The sequence below is a fragment of the Eleginops maclovinus genome, chromosome 6, assembly GCF_036324505.1.
Source record: "Eleginops maclovinus isolate JMC-PN-2008 ecotype Puerto Natales chromosome 6, JC_Emac_rtc_rv5, whole genome shotgun sequence".
Lineage (NCBI taxonomy): Eukaryota > Metazoa > Chordata > Actinopteri > Perciformes > Eleginopidae > Eleginops > Eleginops maclovinus.
This window is the reverse complement of record NC_086354.1, coordinates 13,624,829-13,644,364: the sequence shown is the minus strand read 5'-3', so window position 1 is coordinate 13,644,364 and position 19,536 is coordinate 13,624,829. Positions and strand designations below refer to the sequence as shown.

The 19,536-nt window shown below is 42.2% G+C and overlaps 2 protein-coding genes across 2 annotated transcripts in view; one reads left to right on the top strand and one right to left on the bottom strand.

Moving 5' to 3' along the window:
• The window catches only part of LOC134866017 (collagen alpha-4(IV) chain-like), an 11,770-nt gene extending 8,879 nt beyond the window's left edge, over window positions 1–2,891 (top strand). The window contains exons 22-24 of the mRNA XM_063885908.1: window positions 1,044–1,232; window positions 1,351–1,634; window positions 1,722–2,891. Of these exons, the coding sequence (XP_063741978.1) occupies window positions 1,044–1,232; window positions 1,351–1,634; window positions 1,722–1,982 (734 nt within the window). The 3' untranslated portion in view covers window positions 1,983–2,891. The remainder of the gene's footprint in view (window positions 1–1,043; window positions 1,233–1,350; window positions 1,635–1,721) is intronic.
• On the bottom strand, window positions 2,859–19,536 carry nyap2b (neuronal tyrosine-phosphorylated phosphoinositide-3-kinase adaptor 2b). The gene is made up of 7 exons (XM_063884937.1): window positions 19,240–19,536; window positions 14,218–14,528; window positions 9,599–10,663; window positions 7,106–7,228; window positions 5,847–6,890; window positions 5,627–5,730; window positions 2,859–5,173 (listed from the first exon to the last, which is right to left on the bottom strand). Exons 1-7 carry the CDS (start codon window positions 19,416–19,418, stop codon window positions 4,886–4,888), a joined length of 3,114 nt encoding a protein of 1,037 aa, XP_063741007.1. The 5' UTR covers window positions 19,419–19,536; the 3' UTR covers window positions 2,859–4,885.

The window sequence follows — 19,536 nt, the reverse complement described above, 5'->3', positions numbered from 1 at the left end:
TTTCAATGTATTCCACATGTGTATATATTTCACATCCTTAAATCTTTATTGTTGTTATTGTAAATATTCTTCTCTCTTTCTGCACTATTTTATTTATCTCATTTGCACCATGTATGTTGAGTTGTTGGAGGAGCATGGGATATAAGATTTTCATTGCCAACATATACATTGTATATGCTGTGCATATGTCCAATAAAACCTTGAAACCTATGTTTCATTCATAACATTGACATTCAAATTCTAAATCAACATGCAAATGCTGGATTAAAAAAAAAACTTTGTGTCATGTCTATTCATCGTGTTTTAAACCTGATATTGTTTGTACATTTCACTAGTGGCTAGTTATTTCATACTAATCACAGAGGTACCAATCATGTAAATAGACCACTTGGTGTACTATGTGATTAAGGATTAAGATTTGGTCACCTTAAAAGAGACACTAATATTATGTAGAACGATTTGAAAAAGTATGCAGGCCACAGATAAAAAATATTGACTTCCTCCGATAAATAGCACATTTCATCTCTACTTCACTCACTTGCTGCTTGTGTCATGATCCTTGTTTTGTGTTTGTTGTTTCCTATTTTATTTTTGAAATATTTTCCCCTCTTGTGTCATGTTTAGTTTCACTTCCTCTCTGAGTTTCCCTCCTGTGCCTGATTGTGTCCTTGTGTTCACCTGTTGCCCCTGTGTTTCTCCTCCCCTCTCCAGTTGTGTCTTGTCTTGTGATTACACATGTGTATTTAATCTTAGTTCCTCTTTTGTGTCTTGTTCGGTCGTCATCTTTCATATCAAGGTCTTTTTCATTTCCTGGATTTCCCTGGCTTACCCTCCCCTGTTCTCCTGCATCCTTTGGTTTGTCATAGTTTTCATTTGCTACTTTTCTTTTTTGTTGTACCTTGCCTTTTTGACTTTTGTTAACAGCTTTTATTTAATAAAGCTCGCTTTTAGTTCAAACCCCCATACCTGCCTCCCCTTGTTTCTCTGCATTTGGGTCCTGTGACCACAACCGTGACAGCTTGTTAAACCGCTGTATCCTCCAGGTATCCCAGGTCCAACCGGTGATCCAGGTAGGCCAGGCCATAGAGGGGCACTGAGGTCAGGCCACCTTTTGGTGATCCACAGTCAGTCAGTTCAGGTGCCACGGTGCCCTGAAGGCAGCATCCAGCTTTGGGTGGGCTACAGTCTGGTTTACTTGGAAGGGCAAGAGAAGGCTCACACTCAAGACCTGGGTAATTGTCTGCATAAAGTGACAATTTTGCTGGAAATTGTGTATGCATCAGTCTGAGTGTATGCGTTATTTTTTCTTTTATACTCTGTCTCTCTCTTCTTAACATGTTCTCCTTGTAGGCCAGGCTGGATCCTGTCTCCGTGTTTTCTCCACCATGCCTTTCTCGTACTGCAACAAAGCTGCCTGCCACTACTCCAGTCGCAACGACAAATCCTATTGGCTCTCCACCACCGCTCCCATACCCATGATGCCCCTCTTCGGCCAGGAGATTAGCTCCCACATCAGTCGTTGTGCGGTGTGTGAGACTGTTGCGCCTGCAGTGGCTTTTCACAGCCAGGATCACAACGTCCCCTCATGTCCACGTGGCTGGAGGAGTCTGTGGACGGGATACTCTTTCCTCCTGGTGAGTGTGACAAACATGTTTACTGTGTGTCTGGAAGAAAATACTACCAATTTACCTACTGTGTACCTGCTGCCTTTCTCTCTTTAGCACACAGGGGCCGGTGATGAGGGTGGTGGCCAGTCTCTATCTTCCTCTGGTAGCTGCCTTAAGGATTTCCGAACTCCCCCCTTCATAGAGTGCCAGGGTGCGCGTGGGTCCTGCCACTACTTTGCCAACCTGTACAGTTTTTGGCTGACTACTGTTAGTCCAACAGAACAGTTTATCACCCAGAGGCCTGGCACCATCAAGGCAGCGGACCAACAGCGACACAAGGCCAGTCAGTGTCACGTCTGCCTCAGAGCACAATAAAGGACTTCTTTTTCCACTTTAAGTTTTAACATTAATGATACAAACCATCCCACTGTCAAATTACAATTCTGATTACAATCTAGAGTTTTAGATAGATTCTATTTATGGACATCTTGTGACTTTGCCATCTTTATACAGTACAACTTTTATCTGTGAATCTTTTATATGATGTCTCTGTTACTGTTTTCCTTTTATGTCATTATTTTAAGGGAGATGTTATTTCTAATGATAACAGTGTTTGATCCTGCGGTTGTAGCTGAATATTTTGCAATAATCCACTTTGGATTAGTCATTAAGGAAATGTATTCTGAAGACCTTTTCTTCCTCATCTAAAATGTGCTCCTCTATTAAATGGTAAGAAAAAGTTTCGACACTACGAGTCATTCAGAGTTCAATAGCTTTTCGACAGTTGGAAAACACAACCACAACTTTCATGCAAAAATCCTAAAATGGGAGAAAATGAATAATTTGAAAAGGATACACGTTTCCAAAATTCAGATACCATTTAGGGGTGTGTATATAAAGATTCTATTTGAGGACATCTTGTGACAAAAAGTCCAGCTTTGTCATTTTAGTACAGAATAACTTGTATCTGAATATCTTATGTGTTGTTCCTGATACTTTATTCCTTTTAAGGAGGTGCTATTTCTAATGTTTGATCCTGCTGCTGTGCCTTTGTATTTTTCAATAACCCACTTTAGACTAGTCATTTAGGAGAAGATCTAAAATTAAATTAATCATTTCAAAAAAGTTTCAACACTGAGTCATTCAGAGTTCAATAGCTTTCAAAAATCTGGTAGAAACAACAGTGTACATGCAATAATCCCAAGATGGGAGCCAATGAATAATTTGAACAGGATACAGATTTCCATAGCGGGTTTCAAGTTCATATTTATTTCTTTCTCTCAACAGAACCCAAGTGACAATCAGAATACAGTACTTTTTTCCTCAAACATGTTTTTTCCTTTTCCTTTTTATTACGTAAAAACAAGAGAACACTCAGTGCAATAAGACAGAGGACTCTGACAGTGCGGTGCTCTCTCTACCTTTTCACAGTGCACGTTTATACACACAAAGAGATTGTACATCATCATTATTACATTTCCAACCTCCACCCACCAACATCATGGATGGGGCAAAGTGAATGTCTTAAAACAATCATTTTTAAAGATTCAACTTGCATACAGTGTAGCTTGGCACACGGACACAAACACACACAGCTCTCTCCCACACACACACCCCCCCCCCCCCCCACACACACACACACACACACATACAGGTACAACACAGAGGGACCTCTGCAGTTTTGATTCTCACCAGTGAGGGGGTACTGCACTTGCACTCTGAGGGCTAGCTCATTTGTCAAACCCACACTATTTTGGCAATGTCGACATTGCATTTAATGTGCTAACGAGAACCAATTTGGATGATGTAAGTAGGAGGTTGAGGTAGAGGGAAAGAGCAGGGGGAGAGGGAAATGTATGTTATCAGCCTGATTAAATGTGATGGAATATAATGGGTAGTGCAGATTGTTTTTATTTTTACAAAGCCTCAAAGATTTCTAGGCCATTGTGCAACCCCTGTCTGCTTGACTGGGTAGAGCTGTTGCCATGTAATAGGTCCTTAAACGACTTATTCTCTTAAACGGTTGCCAGCCAATTGAATTGGGAATATTGTCAGAGACAACCAATCACAGATGACTGCATGTCACTCCCAGCCAATAAATTAAAAACTAAACATGGCACAGCTACCGTTAACATTTTCAAAAATATATATATAAGCATAATCTTGAAAGTTATTTCTTAAGCAAGTGCATATGGCTATTATAATCTGCAGTAAAATGAAGAAATGCTCTAAAAGCTCAGGTGTTGATTGTACTGGGCTGGTCGTTGGCATCAAGTATTTACACTGTGTCATGGTGCTTGCAGTGTGCATGGCAAAGTAAGGGCGCAAGTAATCGCCAGCTATTGCCCCAAACCCTTTCTCAAAAAAACAACCGTCAAAAGTGCAACCACACCAATATCTCACTTGAACAGGCTTTGGCTGGTTTTAGAAATTAAACTGTTAATAATGTATGTTCTAATTTGCTACCTCCCCAACCCACCCTCATAGCCTATCTTAGAAAAACAGCGTTTTGCACTTTTTCTGTCCTCCACAACATGCCAGCCAACAGGTTTTCCTATAAAATGATTCAACCGCTTTGAAAGGCTTTGATGTATAGTGACTACACAGCTTCTTACTGTAATATACAAACTGAAGCACACAAAGTTTCCTGTTTCTGTTCTAGGACCAACTGTTGTACATTCTAGAACAAAGTGTACTGCACCAGGCATGGAGGGCGCTGGAATCTAAAGCACATTGACGTTAACTCCTCAACTTACAATACAACAGTGAAAATGTAAAGTATATATAGACAGAGTTGAATAGTCCATTCGGTTTTGTGCTTTGGAGCACAAAAGAAAGAGTTGGGCATAAGAAAATTATGCTACTACAGTACAAGTATTGATAGATTATGCTTTCAAATGTAAAATAACCAAAACAAAAATAACAAAACAAACATTAGATTGCATCTACATCTACTATACATAATTTAAAATGCTTTTTAATCCCCATCTCATTTAGAAAATATCTATTCATCAAATATCTATTCTACTAATTATATTACAAGAATCCAGTCACAGGAAATAGAAAAATAGCAAATATCACCAGTGATGATAAGAAAACATGACAACCTGAACAAGCAGAAATATTGCTATGGTAACCACCATTGTCCTTTGACATCAGCGAGTCTCACCCGGGTGCTCTTACTGGCTGTCCTGACGCCCCTGAAGAATCAGCACAGCCCAGAGGAAAGAGGGAGAGGGTAATATGGGGTTGTGTGGCAGGGAGGTTTGAGTGTGTTGTCAGATGGCCGTGTCCCAGAATACGGTTTTCTGTGTGGGGTAAGGGGGAGGACGGATCTTCTTGGCCCCGCTGCTTTTCCCCCAGCCTGGGAGAACAGATGCATTTTGCTGCTTGCACTGACTCCTCTCCTGGTGCTTGTCCTCGCTCCTGTCCGCAGGAGGAGGCCTCTCCAGAGATCTCTGCAGGTGTGGATGTTGTTTTGAGCGGATCTCCATGCAGAGGGTGCGTTTCCTCTCAATCTGCTCTAGCATAGTGGTGTCTCCACAGATCCATGGCATCTGGGGCATCTGATGGGCAGACACAAAATATTAAGTGAAGCAAATACAGATCAAGTAGTTGAACAATTTAAATTTCTAAAAAAATCTCTTCTGTATTTCATTATTCATGACTAAAAACACAATGAAAAGCTTAATATACTATGTGTTTTTAGTAGTTTGATCAGATATGATAGTTCTTTTTCTAAGGTTTAGTTTGTTTGGGCCTTTTTCTTTTTTTTTTCTGGAGCACAGTGTAAGATTGTGAGGAGGGGTATGAAATGCATGAGATATCACAATGCAGGAATCAAGCTCAATGTAGTTATATGGCATGCACTGTAACCACTCAGCTAAAAAGGTGCCGCTTTGATTTAAATGAAGCTGAATACTGATTGATGCAGACAAATACTATAGGACAGATGGAGAGAAAATGTTAAAGGCTACAAAAGTACATTAAAGTAAATACAAACAATCAAATCTGCATACCTGACTTGGATGTGCCTCTGCTGCCTTCCTTTGTGGAGTTCCCATTGGGGAGGGGTTAGCAGGCATAGAAGGTGAGCGGCAATACTTAGGTGCTGCTTTCAGATCTGCAAGTGGAGGAGAAATCACACCTTTGGTCATATTTCATTAGAAAGCTTTTTTTTATTAAAAAAATTGTATGAACAATTCTAGATTCTATTGAATATGATGTTTAAATCCTCACCATTTCCTGTTCCCGTGGGAATTGGTGGGCTACCGGAGGGTCTCCCGTGGTGAGTAGGTGTCGTTGTGGATGAGTGCTGCCCTGACATTGTGCTGCCGTTCCTCTCTTGTGCTTTTGATTGGTCCGCGCCGTAGCTTGATCGGTTATCTCGTCTGGGCGTGCCATCTGATCTGTATCCTCGCTCTTTACTATCGCACCTATACTCCATGGCAGAAGGGCTCTTGTTGTTCTTGACATCGTAATGATGCTGGTCTGAGCCATTTAGACTTCTGTCTTTGCTGTCCCGTCTCACTTCCAGACCAGTTCTGCTCAGATCTTTACTGTCCTGCCTGGGCAGAAGAGGAGGAGGGAGATCTCCCCCGTTGTGGCAGCTCCGATCTCTCCCATCATGCTTGGATTCAGAGGCGTATCCGACCCTCCCGTTGCTGCCTCTGGATGTTTCCTGGCGGGGTAGGATCTCAGGTGGCTGATCTATTCTACCTTCATGTCTGTGTTCCATTTCATTTCGTGCCCTCTCTTTGAATTCCTGCGGGGGTAACAAATCAGGACAGTGGTCTTTGCTTTCATGCCTATATTCTGCTCCAGTTCTAGCTCTGTCTTTGCTCTCTTGCCGAGGGATAAGCTCAGGCGGCCTGTCTCTGCTTTCATGTTTTGAGTCCACACCGTTCCTGGCTCTCTCTTTGCTATCCTGTCTTGGTAAGAGCTCAGGCGGCTGATCCAGCAGTCTCTCTCTGCTTTCATGTCTACTGTCTACACCGTTTCTTGACCTTTCCTTGCTCTCTTGTTTTGGTAACAGCTCAGGGGGCTGATCCAGCAGTCTGTCCTTGCTGTCCTGTCTCATCAAAGACTCAATTGCGTGTCCCCCGCCTCGATCTTTACTGTCTCTCCTTAGCATTAGGTCACCATTGCTGAGCCCTCTGTCTTTGGAGTCCCTTCTTATCGAAGGGATGGGCTCCAGACTGCTGCAGCCCTGGTCCCTGCTATCCCTGCTATCCCTGCGAGCCGGTGGCACGTCTGAACCGCTATAAGTACGGTCTTTACTGTTGCGTCTTGGGGGAAGTGGCTCTGCATTGCTGCTCCCTCTGTCTTTATCTTTCTCTCTTTCTTTGTCTCTGTCTTTCTGTCTCTCTTTGTCTTTTGTCTGTCTTTATCTCTGTCTTTTTGTCTGTCTTTGTCTCTCTCTTTGTCTTTGTCTCTGTCTTTTTGTCTTTCTTTATCTCTGTCTTTGTCCCGGTCTTTGTCTCTGTCTTTTTCCCGATCTCTCCGGTGAGAAGACTCTTTGCTGTGGCGTTCCTTTGATTCCCGTTTGGACTCCTTGCTGTGGCTGTGGCGCTCCTTTCCCTCACGCTTGGACTCGCTGTGAGATTTGCTTTTGGACTCAGCTATAAAACAACAAAGACATAGAGTTCAGAAGACAAACAATTTTTCTGTTGTAGTTAATAATGCACTTAACATGTATAATTATAATAAATTGCTGATAAATGGTCAATTGTAGAAAGATTAAAAAAATAGCAAATGATAATGTTTTTTTATTTCAAATGTCTGCACTACCACCATTCGTCCACTAGGTGTCACTCACTACTCACTGAGACAGTGGCAGTAAATCACTGGAGATGATTCAATGCTAACAGGCATTAAAACTGTATTAATCCTGCTATATATTAATGCACGCTATCACACACATTATTTCAGTTCAATAAGCCAAAAATAATGTTTGTTTCACCCTAAAATCTGCAAAATGACCCACGACAGTACCATAAAATTTCCTTTGTTAACAATACAATTTACATTCTACAACATTACCAGTGCCATCTGATGTTTGGAATACCATTCACAACTGTATTGGTGTTGTTTCTAGACGACATACAACATTGCATCCTGTTCGGAAAATAAAAACTGGAACTGTATGTATGTCACTGATCCAAGGCACAATAAAGGCATTATAGATCATCACTGCGCAAATAAAAAATGTATGTGCATGGTTGATTTCCATGTAGACTATGCCTCTAAATGGTATCTATATGGGCTTTAACATACAGTAGCAAGCACAGGCATTCCTTATCATGCCTATCCCTTGTCATGTTATGTGTCATTCATGTGTGCATGCATGTGTGTACAGTGTGGGAGAGAGTGTTGCGATCAACCAGTTGGTAAGTGGGTTACTAGCTGTTGCTGCCTGTATCGCCTCGGAAAGTGAGAGAAAAAAAATCAACCTCTGTATATTGTGTTAGGTGTGTGTGCTCATTACACTGTGTGTGCTTGTAGCAGCCAGTCACAGAGCCCCCACACACACACACACACACACACACACACACACACACAATCATTTAATGTAAGCAAGTAATTGAAAAAAAATCGAGTATATTCTGACTGATTAAACATCAAATGCGCAGCACCAACTGTAAGATGTATTTATCATATTTCATAAAACAGCAAGATCACACAAATTGTCAAAACTTCTACTATCCCCATCCGCACAGCAGCCACAGCTTCCTGATTGGCTCAATCTTGAGGGAGAGTGTATGCTGATTGGACAGAAAAGAGAATCTAACATCCTCTGATCAGGTGCAGATTTGAGTTCAGAGCCATAGCTATTCCCATCAGGAGCTCATTGCTCAGTTTTCCTGTAGACCGGCATGCCCTGAGCTGTGATTGGCTGCATTACCCATGGGGAGGGAATCTGCAAATAAGAAACAGGGATTTCTCCTTCTTCCACTGTTGCTATGTTGTAGTTGCTACGAGGGATGGATGTGTGGACTCTTTGTAGAACTTTTCTGATTTATGTACAAAATGGGCTTGAATAATTTCTGTTTTGTTGAAGGGTTTATGTTCAATATGTTTAAGTGTGTCACACTACAGCTCAGCTATATGCCAACTATGGTTACATTTCAAACCTCACTCAAATCATCAGATGCTCTATTTTAATTTATTAGTGACCCTTTTCAAATAATGCATGACATACCTCTACATGAACTACACTCCATGCATTAATAAAATCCCCTCTTGCTTATTTAGTTTGGTATAATGGCTGTAGTTAATCATTCCGGCTTAACATAGACCACCAGACCAACCATAGGGCGCCATAGATAATGTGAACACTATAACTGATTTGTTGGTTACAGTTGCATTCATTTTTTACAAAGTCTTGAGAGCAGCACGGCATCGGCTATCGGTATTTAAACATGATGTTTACATATTTAAAAGTAATTCTGCCTGATGGCCTAATGCCATGAGTGGGTCTGAGGGACCTGCTGTCCGCTTTAGTCTCTAATCCCCTCAGATTAAATCATACGATCTGTAACAGACTTGGCTTGCTGGCTGGACCTAGATTAAACAAATGGAGAGAGCCACAAACATCATACACGGTACAGTAGAAAGGGAGGCATTCTCTACATAGCCCCCTAATTTAGCAGGGTTGAATCTGTGAAGCCAAAACAGGAAATGAATTGCACTAACAAGGGAACTCAAGACTCTTTTTTGGGTTTACTGCAGGGTTTACTGCAGCCAGACCATTGGCTAACCCTGTTATTGTGAGACTGCAGTGTTTGTCGGGTTGCTTTCTCATTAAGTCTGCGAACTAAGCTTTTCTCTTATGAAATGAGGATACATCCATACAGGGTAAGATTTATGAAAGAACATGCAGTTGTCAACACTCTTCAGGAATCAAAGACACATAAATAAATATGAGCTTGTTTGTGCCCTTTGCTTCACTAAGCTCCAAAATGAGTACACAAATTAGTGAAATTACTCACTCTCTCCAGGCTCTTTAGACTTCCTGCCACTGGCATTTTTCTTCAGCATGTTCCTGCCTGTTGTAAACAGGTTGGTAAGTTCGTCCAGCGGGCTTGTGGGCGTCCGTGACCGCCCTGTTGACACATTCTGCATAGAGCCATGGAGTCGGCCCACACCGTCTTGAGGTGGAGAGCCTTTGCCGTGAGGGGTGGCTGAGGCGCTCCGCGGCAGCCCCCCTGGGAATGGCATCGGAGCATCGAAGGGAGGTGTACGCATGAGGCTGAGAGGGGTGAGACAGCGGCCCATGCTGACCGGTGATGGGCAAGCAGAGTGGCTGCGCTGATAGGAGGATGAGGAGGAGGATTTGTAGAGGGTACAGGGTAGAGGAGGTGCAGAAGAGCGGCCAGAGATGGTGAGGGTCGGGGTGGCAGTGAGCTCCCTGCGGAGGTGTGCCGAGGAAGGTGGCTCACTGGATGATGTTGGAGATTTACTGTAGGATTGGTTCTCCAGCATGGGCAATTTGGTAACATCTAGAGGGGTGAGGGGGGACTCGTCTGAGTTAGGAGAGCACTGAGCCGGCGCAGGTGGGAACACCAGCAGAGGAGGCCGATGGGTGAGTAAATTGGGAAAGGGTGCAGGAATGTCACAGAGTGGAATGTTTCGAGGTGTCGAGCAGCGACTGAGAGGTTCGGGGTCATACGGTGCCGGGGTGGGACACGCGGAGCGGCATCCCACAGGGTCAGTGCGATACTCCATATCATCCAGAACTGGGTACTTCATCTCCTCGTACACAGACTCCCCCGGCTCCTCGTCCTCACTCTTCAGGGGTTCTCGTGCTCCGACATCAATGCCACCCATCTCTATGTAGACAGGTTCATCTTCACAGTCGTCTGTAGGGCTCTCGTCGCTCTGCGGAGGTGAGTGGCTGAGTTCGTAGGGGGAGGTGACGTGGTGGAGGGCTCTGCACACCCCGCCGTGGCTCTTGATGAAGGACTCATCGAAGGAAACGCTCAGCTGCGTGTTGGGGTTCCTCTTGGGTTTGGGTGGCGGCACCCGCCTGCAGTCCTCACTGCATCCTTGAGCTCCTGAAGGATGGAGAGGAAGAAAAGTCAAACACAGATCCACTGGAAACAATCATATTGACAACTACCTGACAACAGAAAGCATATTGTACATTCATTGTATGCTTTTTGTAGTTCTGACTGATATTTTGTTGTTGTTTGAGGAGGATTGCACAGATGTCATACACATCGCAACAATGAATGTGATAAAAAAAAAAAAACCTTTCTATCTTTGCAAGACTCATTGAGTGAGTCAATATCATTAATATAAGGCCAACTTCAGTTTTGTGGGTCAGATGTAGGTCAACGTGTATAGCTGAGAGCAATATCTTGAGTCAGATTTGTGTGAATAGTTGAGGCATATGCATATTTCTAGGTCACATATACGGCATTGGATCAGTATGTGAGTATAGTATCTGGGTCACACACACTGTGAAACTTCTTTCTGATAGTGGTGACGTAGTATTGCAGTGTAAATCTCTTTAGATGTGGTGCAGTGAAGCTATGGTACAGTGTTCACGTCAACTAGATACTACTGTACGATGCGGTCCTAATGCTAGTTTACTCACAGTACAAGCACTCTTACTATTGGGATCTTCACAGAGCATTTCTAGGTCAGACACTGAGATATTTTGATGCAAGAGTCCCTTTCTTGGATAGGCACTGATAGATAAGTGTAGTTAAGAGCTGGACCATGTCTGAAATCCTAAAACTGCAGATTTTACACCTTTAATAATTCAGATGCCAGATGGCAAAGACACACGCATACTTCCTGTAACTGTATGACTCACCACCATCCATCCTTACTAACATGCAAGCACGCACACACTGCACATGCCTATACATTCAGAGAGGGAAATTAGGACATGCATGTAAACATTTTTTAAAGCGCAAATAATAAAGTCAGTCTTTCCAAAGGGGAATGTATCTGTAGGTGTTTATCTTTGACATGTTGCAGGACATTTAACGGATATCGGTAAATAGCTAGACTGTTAGAGTATTTTATTTTAATTGAAAATATAACTAGAAAAGGATAGCCATGAATGAATTCAAGAAAAATCCAGTTGGTTATCAAAAATCCAAGTGGATGTTGATGATGCCAACTTGAATTTTCAATAGATCAAATAACAGGTTTTTTTTTTTTTTTGACAATTTCCCTTACGATTAATAAGGTGTTATTCGAAAATGTGGTGTTCTGGCATGTGTTTGTTTGGACTGACAAGATACTTTCATTGTCTCTCTCTCTCTCCCTTTTGTGTGAGAGTGTGTGCATTCCTCTTTTGATCTATCATGTGCATTATCTCACTAATATATTTGTTGGATTTTGAGATATGTTTGAGCGCTAATGATGAATCCGTCAGTCCATATATCGCTTTCTCCCGGTCTCTTCCCTTCTCCTCTCTCTATTGCTCCCTCTTCTCCCCCTCCCCCTGCAGCGGATGTGTTTACCCGCAAACCCCCCTCTCCCTCCTCCTGGGGAAAATGAATCTAGGTCAATCGCTCCTCCTGAATGAATTCTACTCGGACAGGCTCCACCCCTTCCCGCTACAGCGCCAGCTACAGAGCACGCAACCCTCCCCTCAGCCAGGGACACCCCCACACTCTCACTCTGATTGGCTGCTAAGCCTCAGACTTCATCATCTCTAGAGCCCCATTGGCTCGGGCTCCTCAGTGATTCTGTGATTGGCTGGGCTGCAGGGGGTCTTGTTTCTGTGGGATGGTTGCCGTGGTGCCCAGGAAGATCTGTGTGCACATAGAGAGATCCCCACCAATCTGAGCCAGGCTGGGCGACTCCCTTAACATCATGTTGGCAACAACGCATCCAAAGTGAAATGGAGTCAAAGCTTCCCTCAACCCTCAGAATATTTTTGCTCAGCTCTGCCTCAAACACTAAGACTATAGGAAACAACGGTCTAATTTTGCAGTGCATGTTCGTTTTCCTTTGTGCTCAGCACATGTGCATTTATTGTATGGCTGTGTGTATTTGCTCAGGCAGTGATTGTATATGTGGCCCTAGGGAAACATTACTTTTGCTCAATTAATTCTGGTCCTATTCATTAAAGCTTTTTTTTTTACATGGAGCTGATGTACTTTAATTATGCCGTCTTTTTCATCCATGGCTAAACAGGCATATTGTGTTGTTTATTTTCTTTCAAAACATTGAGTGAAATTGCTGCAGGGTGCTCCCACTCAATCTCAATCAATGCACGTCTCAATGTTGGCCTCGCTAGATTTTTCTAAAAGGAAATGTGTTTAATTTTTATTGGTAATTTGCCTTGTCATACTTAATATAAAAATAAGTAAGACATTTTTAAATGAGTCTAGGATCTGTCGCGACGTGTGACTTCTTTATGTGCACTGATAACTCTGTGTGAACTGGCTCTGTGATTGATACCCTCCTATAGCCAGCACCTTCTTCAAGGAGTGGTCTACTGGAGCTTTAACCTAATAAACAAAACTATATACATTTTTTTTAGGACCTTACACTCAGCCAGAGAAACTAAGACCATATTAAAAGAGAACTAATGAGTAAAATACTTAGTGGATATATAACTACTGGTGGTCCAATTCACAAAGATATGGCAACACTTGCACCTTTTTAAATGGTATGATGTTTAAAATGTTAGCCTGATGACAACGTGTGGAGTCCACATGACGTTAGTTTTCTATACATCAATAAGGATAGATGCTGTTAAGACCAATAAGATGGACTATGATTTAAGGTGAGCTGGACAGTCATCATTTTTATAGACTTGAAGAGCACCCGGTTTTTACCATCAACATCACAAACACCTCCTTTCTGGACAACACTCCATATATTTTTTTAACATCTGTCATCTGCATTAACTCTTCAAAAAATTCAAAATTCTTGAATAAGCACAATCTGCCATGACCTTAAGAGTGCAGCAAACACAACAAAATGATGTATGAGACTATATTCCCCAAAGCCCAGAGGTTTCTAGCAGCACAAGAACTGATCCAGCCATTCATATGCATCATGCTGTGATGATAATTTCACTCCTGCTTTTACATGATAGTAAAGGATTCTGAATGTTATACTTTCTGATTTATCTGTGGGGCAAGAAAGAACACATAAAAAACCTGCAGTAAAAAAGTAAAACAAATCCATAACCTTCCAACCTTTCTTCATAGATTTTCAGTCACAATTTCTCTGGCCTTTGTTCTTAATTACTTTGTGATATCTATACATTTGTCCGCTATCATTCACACATGTTACAGAAGAGTTTTCCCTCACACAACAGATAAAGTGTGACCAGACTAATCAGCATGGTGCAGCCCAAATCGTCTCTTAATCTTTTGAGCATTCCTTTACATGCACTTCACTTGACCGCAGGCTATGACATCCTAATTGCTGTGTAGTGCATCCTAAACTTGTTAACTGTGGTTTAACTGTACTTGAAGCTCTCTTTTTAACATGAATTCAATGGTACTTTGTGTAAAGTATGCAGTGAAGAGCTAGATGTCATGTCATTGTAGGAGAAACTGTTGAGGAGGGCACTGCAGAGAGCAGCTAAATATAGCGCAGCTGTTTGGTGTGAAGTGCCACCACCACTCACCGTCACATCGCTCCCCGCGGCAGGTGGACGTGGGACTGTGGTCCACCGCCTCAGACGACATGCTCAGCTTGGTGGCCGGGTCCCTCCTGGGCTTGGGTGGGGGCTGCTTCCTAGAGGTCGGGCTCCCTACCTCATCATCTCCTCCGCCCCCACTGTTCCCACCGCCGACAGAGTGGAGGGACTGGGAGCGAACGGAGAAGCCCTGCCCACAGGCGAGGGCATGCGGGTGGGGCATGCGTTCCTGGGGGTCCGGCATGGTAATTGAGCCCATACGTAAGTGCTTGCCTTCAGTTGCAATGTCCTCACCTGTCCTAAAACAGAAAGCAGGAGAGAGAGAGAGACAGAGACAGAGAGAGAGAGAGAGAGAGAGAGAGAGAGAGAGAGAGAGAGACAGGGGAGGAGAGATAAAGGGTCAAGAGAAGATAAATATAGTATTATATGTAAATAATAAAAACATGGCATCTGATGCAAAAGACTGAAACAATCAGAAATGTATTCAATATCATGTTATATTGTATCATTGGGGCTGAAAAAAGGGGGCATTAGTTTTGGGGGCATCATCCCCTGGAAGCTGTTCTTGTCAGCAGACAGCAAAAACAACACACCCTGACATACAGAGTCTTCGTCTTGTGTGTGTGTGTGTGTGTGTGTGTGTATTTCATTCTGTGTTCAAATGATGAGAGCGGTAAGTCAACAATAACAGGCATGTTAGTGCCACTGAAAGCAGGGTTTATTTAAGGGCAAAGCATTGATTTGAGTTTAACCCTGGATAGGGATGCCCCCCCCCCCCCCACAATCAATCTCTATAAACGGATGATTGGCCTGAATGGAGAGTTAATGATGTCTGAGTGTTGGGGAGACGGGAGAGGAGGGCTGTGTGTACGAATGTGTGTGTATTGCAGAGTAAACAAGCTGAAGATCTGACTTTTTCAAGGGGAATCATTTGTACAATAGACATAACGAGTATGCAATCTGCACACACTTGATCTCTGCACTTTAGTTATTTATTTATTATCATAACCCGAGCCACGATTAGGCTTTTTGTTGGAGATTTAAATGTTGGCATGAAATAAGATGAATTTGTGTGTGTGGCTTCACAAATCCCTGACTTGTGTGAGTTTTTGCATGCATGTGGGACTGAATGCATGCGGTTGTTTATGACCCCTCAGTGTGTGACTTTGCTGACTCTGACTCCCTCCCGGCCAGCTGCTGAACAGAAGGTGCTTGGTGGGGTGGGTTCATTGGTCAGGGGCTTAACTTTGCCTAGCAACATGGTACCCATAGAAACCAGACACAAAACCAGCCACTGCCGCACATTAATAATAAAGCACACGTGCACATCAAAACCACTTCACTGTCATTGTTTAAGGATGACTGTGGGGATACAAGAGAAATGCGACTGCTAAAAACAGTAGATTGCCGATGTTATATTAAATAAATTGAACGTGTAAAAAGTAAACAACAAATCATGTTAAGTGGATATTTAGGCGGATTCTGTATAAAAAATATAGCAACCACGTTGGGGTCAAATATCTCTGATAGGGTTTTTCAGAGGGAACAAAAGTCCGATAGCTAGATATAAACCTTCCAGCTCCCAAATATGAACTGTAGGTTGAATGTCTTCAGATTTTAAGGAGTACAGATCAGCTGAGACAATTTATTGTTGGTGCGAGCCAGATTTTGAAGCATTACTGAAAGATATAGAAGAAGTTAATTAATATCCGATTCAAAATGCGATGGCAAATAAAGAAATTATACAAGGATTTTTATATAAGTATGGATTCATTAAAAGTTCACGCTTGAGAAAATAATTTGGAGCCAGCTCAACATGACTAAGGACACATAATTGTTATCTGGGAAATGGTATGCTTTGACAAATACTGGGATATAAGACTTTGTTATTCCTTTCTCTGTTATCCCTCTGGATAAATTATGATAGAAAGAAATTGATATTTCATTAGAAATTGCTAGTTGCTAGCATACATGGTATTACTAGGAAATGGGGAAATGTACTGTCACCAACAAAAGACCAACATTCCTGAAGAATGTGAAGCAGAACTGGAAGAGAAATGGTAAAAAGAATGACTTCATACAAGACACAAGGTAATGTCATTGCAAAAAAAAAAAATATTTTGTCATTGTTAATGGCCTTAACAGTCTCTAGAAAATATTGCAAATGTGTTTGCCAATCAACAAATAAGTTTAAAAAATGTCACTGAAGTCATTCAGCAACAGGTGACAACCTTTTCATACAGGATGTTTTGACTGTGCATTTGCTGTGACTGTGTGCATGCACACTCATATACATGGATTGTGTTTGTTGGTTGGTGGGTGTGACTGGAGTAGTGGTGACTGGATTATTTATAGTATATTTGCCCAGTGATTGGCTAGAGGACAGACCACAGGTGCATTTGGACCAGTTCGAGCTGACTTGTCGTCGGGCAGCTCTGGCTCTCTCACTGTCACACCATGCGACAGGGAAAACAACAACACAGAAAAAGAAACAGTGAAGGAGATTTTGAGGGGGGAAAAAAGACTGACAGAATGTTTTTTCTGTTTAGGTGTGCATGTCTGCACAAAGGGCAAAGAGAACAAATGCAGTCGTTTGAAATTTGCAAGCATGTAAATATAAGTAAATTTGAGTGAGGTTTCTTGGAGGTTGTGTGTGTGTGTTTATGGATGCACTGGCACGTTTAATCAAATTTGTTGGAATTTGTTTGTGTGTGTTTGTGTGTGTGTGTGTGTGTGTGTGTGTGTGTGTGTGTGTGTGTGTGTGTGTGTGTGTGTGTGGGGGGGGGGCATGAATGAGTTTTTCATATGAAATACAATAAAATAAACCCTTAGTGAGATAGCAGCAGGCAGGAAGGCCCGCCTCACTCAAACCAAACGTGCTGATCTGATTGGCCTATGGCTGTTCCAGCTGTCACCAGGCAGAAAACATCTCCTGAAACTGAGCTCACACTTAATCTCTCTCTAACAGGTTTTTTTCTATTCCCCTCCTCTTAAACACATTTGCTTTAAGAAGCTCTTTTGCCCTCAAACAATCACAGCGGCCATTTGTTCTTTCCTACCTTTCTCGCTCATTTCCCTATACTCAGGCCCATGCATGCACATGTACACAAGCACGTGCTTGTACACACGCACTTGCAAGCATCCAACCAATGAATCCTCTCACTCTCATTCAGTAACTGTAAAAATGGGTCGTCTCATTGACCTACTTATAGGCCTCATGAAAAATCCAGTTATTTTTTAAGACTATTCCTCCAGTGACTGTGTATTAATATTTTAGCTTTGGCAACAGCTGAGAGACAGTGGAAGGATAGCAGGACAGTAGATGGCATTTTCCTCAGGCATCGTCCAGCCTGTCCCATTCAGTAAACTACTTTACAGACCTGCATCAGATGGCTGAAGACAATGGAAGCAGGGACATGTTGTTTTTGAGTGATAAAAGTCATTGCAGGATGGATTTTAGCTTTTTAGAACATGTAATGTTGGTTTAAAGTTCAACTTTAGGTTCAGTTTTGATAGGGATATAAAGTGTGCATACTGTACAATGCACACAAGCAGCGGATGAACGGTTTGTTTTTTATCGCTGGACCCCTTGACAGAAATGTGACAAGGTTCAAAGTGCCCCTGATAAATCAGTTAAATAGAACCATCTGGCCACATCAATGTAAGCATTCAATGCAAATCTAAATCTCCCAGCTGTTAAAATACTTTGTTCTGTATCTGAACCAACTGAGATGATATTTAGATACTACGACAAGATTGGACAGCATTTTCTATAAGCCTTTTGTTTGATTATAAAGTGGAAAGAGCTGTTTTGTACTACTTCATGGGTGTTCTTGCAGATAGGATATGCATCCTCTTTAATAAATTCATATATAAAAATCACCAAAAAGTTAAGCAACTTACAGTATGAGTCATCTACACCTTAGGAGGAAAAAGACTGATATTCTTTTCAAATTCATACTTTTTAAAAATTTGTAAAACATAAACTTATTTAGATGAGTCATCACTCCTGAAACCTACGTATTGTAATAGTATTCCAAGAAAAGAAATCACAGAAGCAGCTGTCTGAATTTTGTTGCTGCTCTTAAAGCTCAAATCATTTTTAACCAATATAAAATGTAAAGAAAATCAAATCCAATCTTGTCAATGGAGTGATTTGTGGTGTCATTGCATTCTGCTCTCAGATATTTGGTGGAGAACAAAGCAACTCAGATGTCCTTGCCTTTGCACAAACACATTCCAAACCACTCTCTAATGTCCTGTTGTCATCCCCATGACTCTGTGACTCTGTGTGCCCTATTCTACCCCACAACACAAGCACGCCGCATCCACATGCTAGTCACGTTGAGAGTTCGTGCTTCTTATTCGCACATGTTTCGGGATGCCCCACAGTGTTGTTGCTGCGCACAGTGGAACAGCGGAAAAAGCTTACTCATCACACCATGTAAGACAGGGTGCAGTGGCACAAGTGACTCATTTCCTCAAACTCTAAGGGGTGTTACAACAATTTATGAAAAATGATAAAACTTTCTACAGTTTTGGAAAATGTTCATCTCCAAACAGTAGTTACACAGCAACAGCATAACTGGATGTCTCTGAAAGCTAACCCACTGTCTGTCACAGCCGGCTCCAGTCCTGCTTAATTGTAAATGCTCTCCATTCTAAAAATGGAGCAGCGATGACCTCCATCCAAGGACAAGTCCTAAATAAGTCTAAAAGTGAAAAATTAATTATCCTCTACAGATCATGGGGTGCACAAGTCCACACAGGCAACCCCCAAAAAATAGCAACCTGCCATTGCCAAAGGGACACTCAGGCCGCTTGTCCTAATTTCTTACGACATCTTCCTGAAGTGAACCTGGTGACATGCTTGCCTTTAGAGAGCAGAATCCCATTGGTGAGCTAAAGCAAGGTTGTGTTCAATGTATGTATTCTTTACTGCAAAAAAGCTTTGCCAAATAGTCTGTTTTTTGTTTTGTGAAGCACTTTGTTTGGTGGTTTTCTTCCTACCTCCTTATGGCTTCCTCCTGTTTTCTCTTCTTGTCGTTTTTCTCCTGCAGGAATGTCCTATTTCTCTCATTCCTGGCGTGGTCCAAGTTCTGAGCCACTAGGCCGTTGTAGGCTCTCAGCCCATTCTCCTCAACATACTGGAAAAAACGGAGAGTTTCCTCCTCTTTAGAACTCATCATTCTTCAAGGGTTTCCACAGCATTCTGATGGAGACATAAAGAAAATGTTAGCGACAATGGCTTGCGTTAAAGAGATTGAAACACAAAATACTACGAAGGAAAACCAGTAGTGCATCATA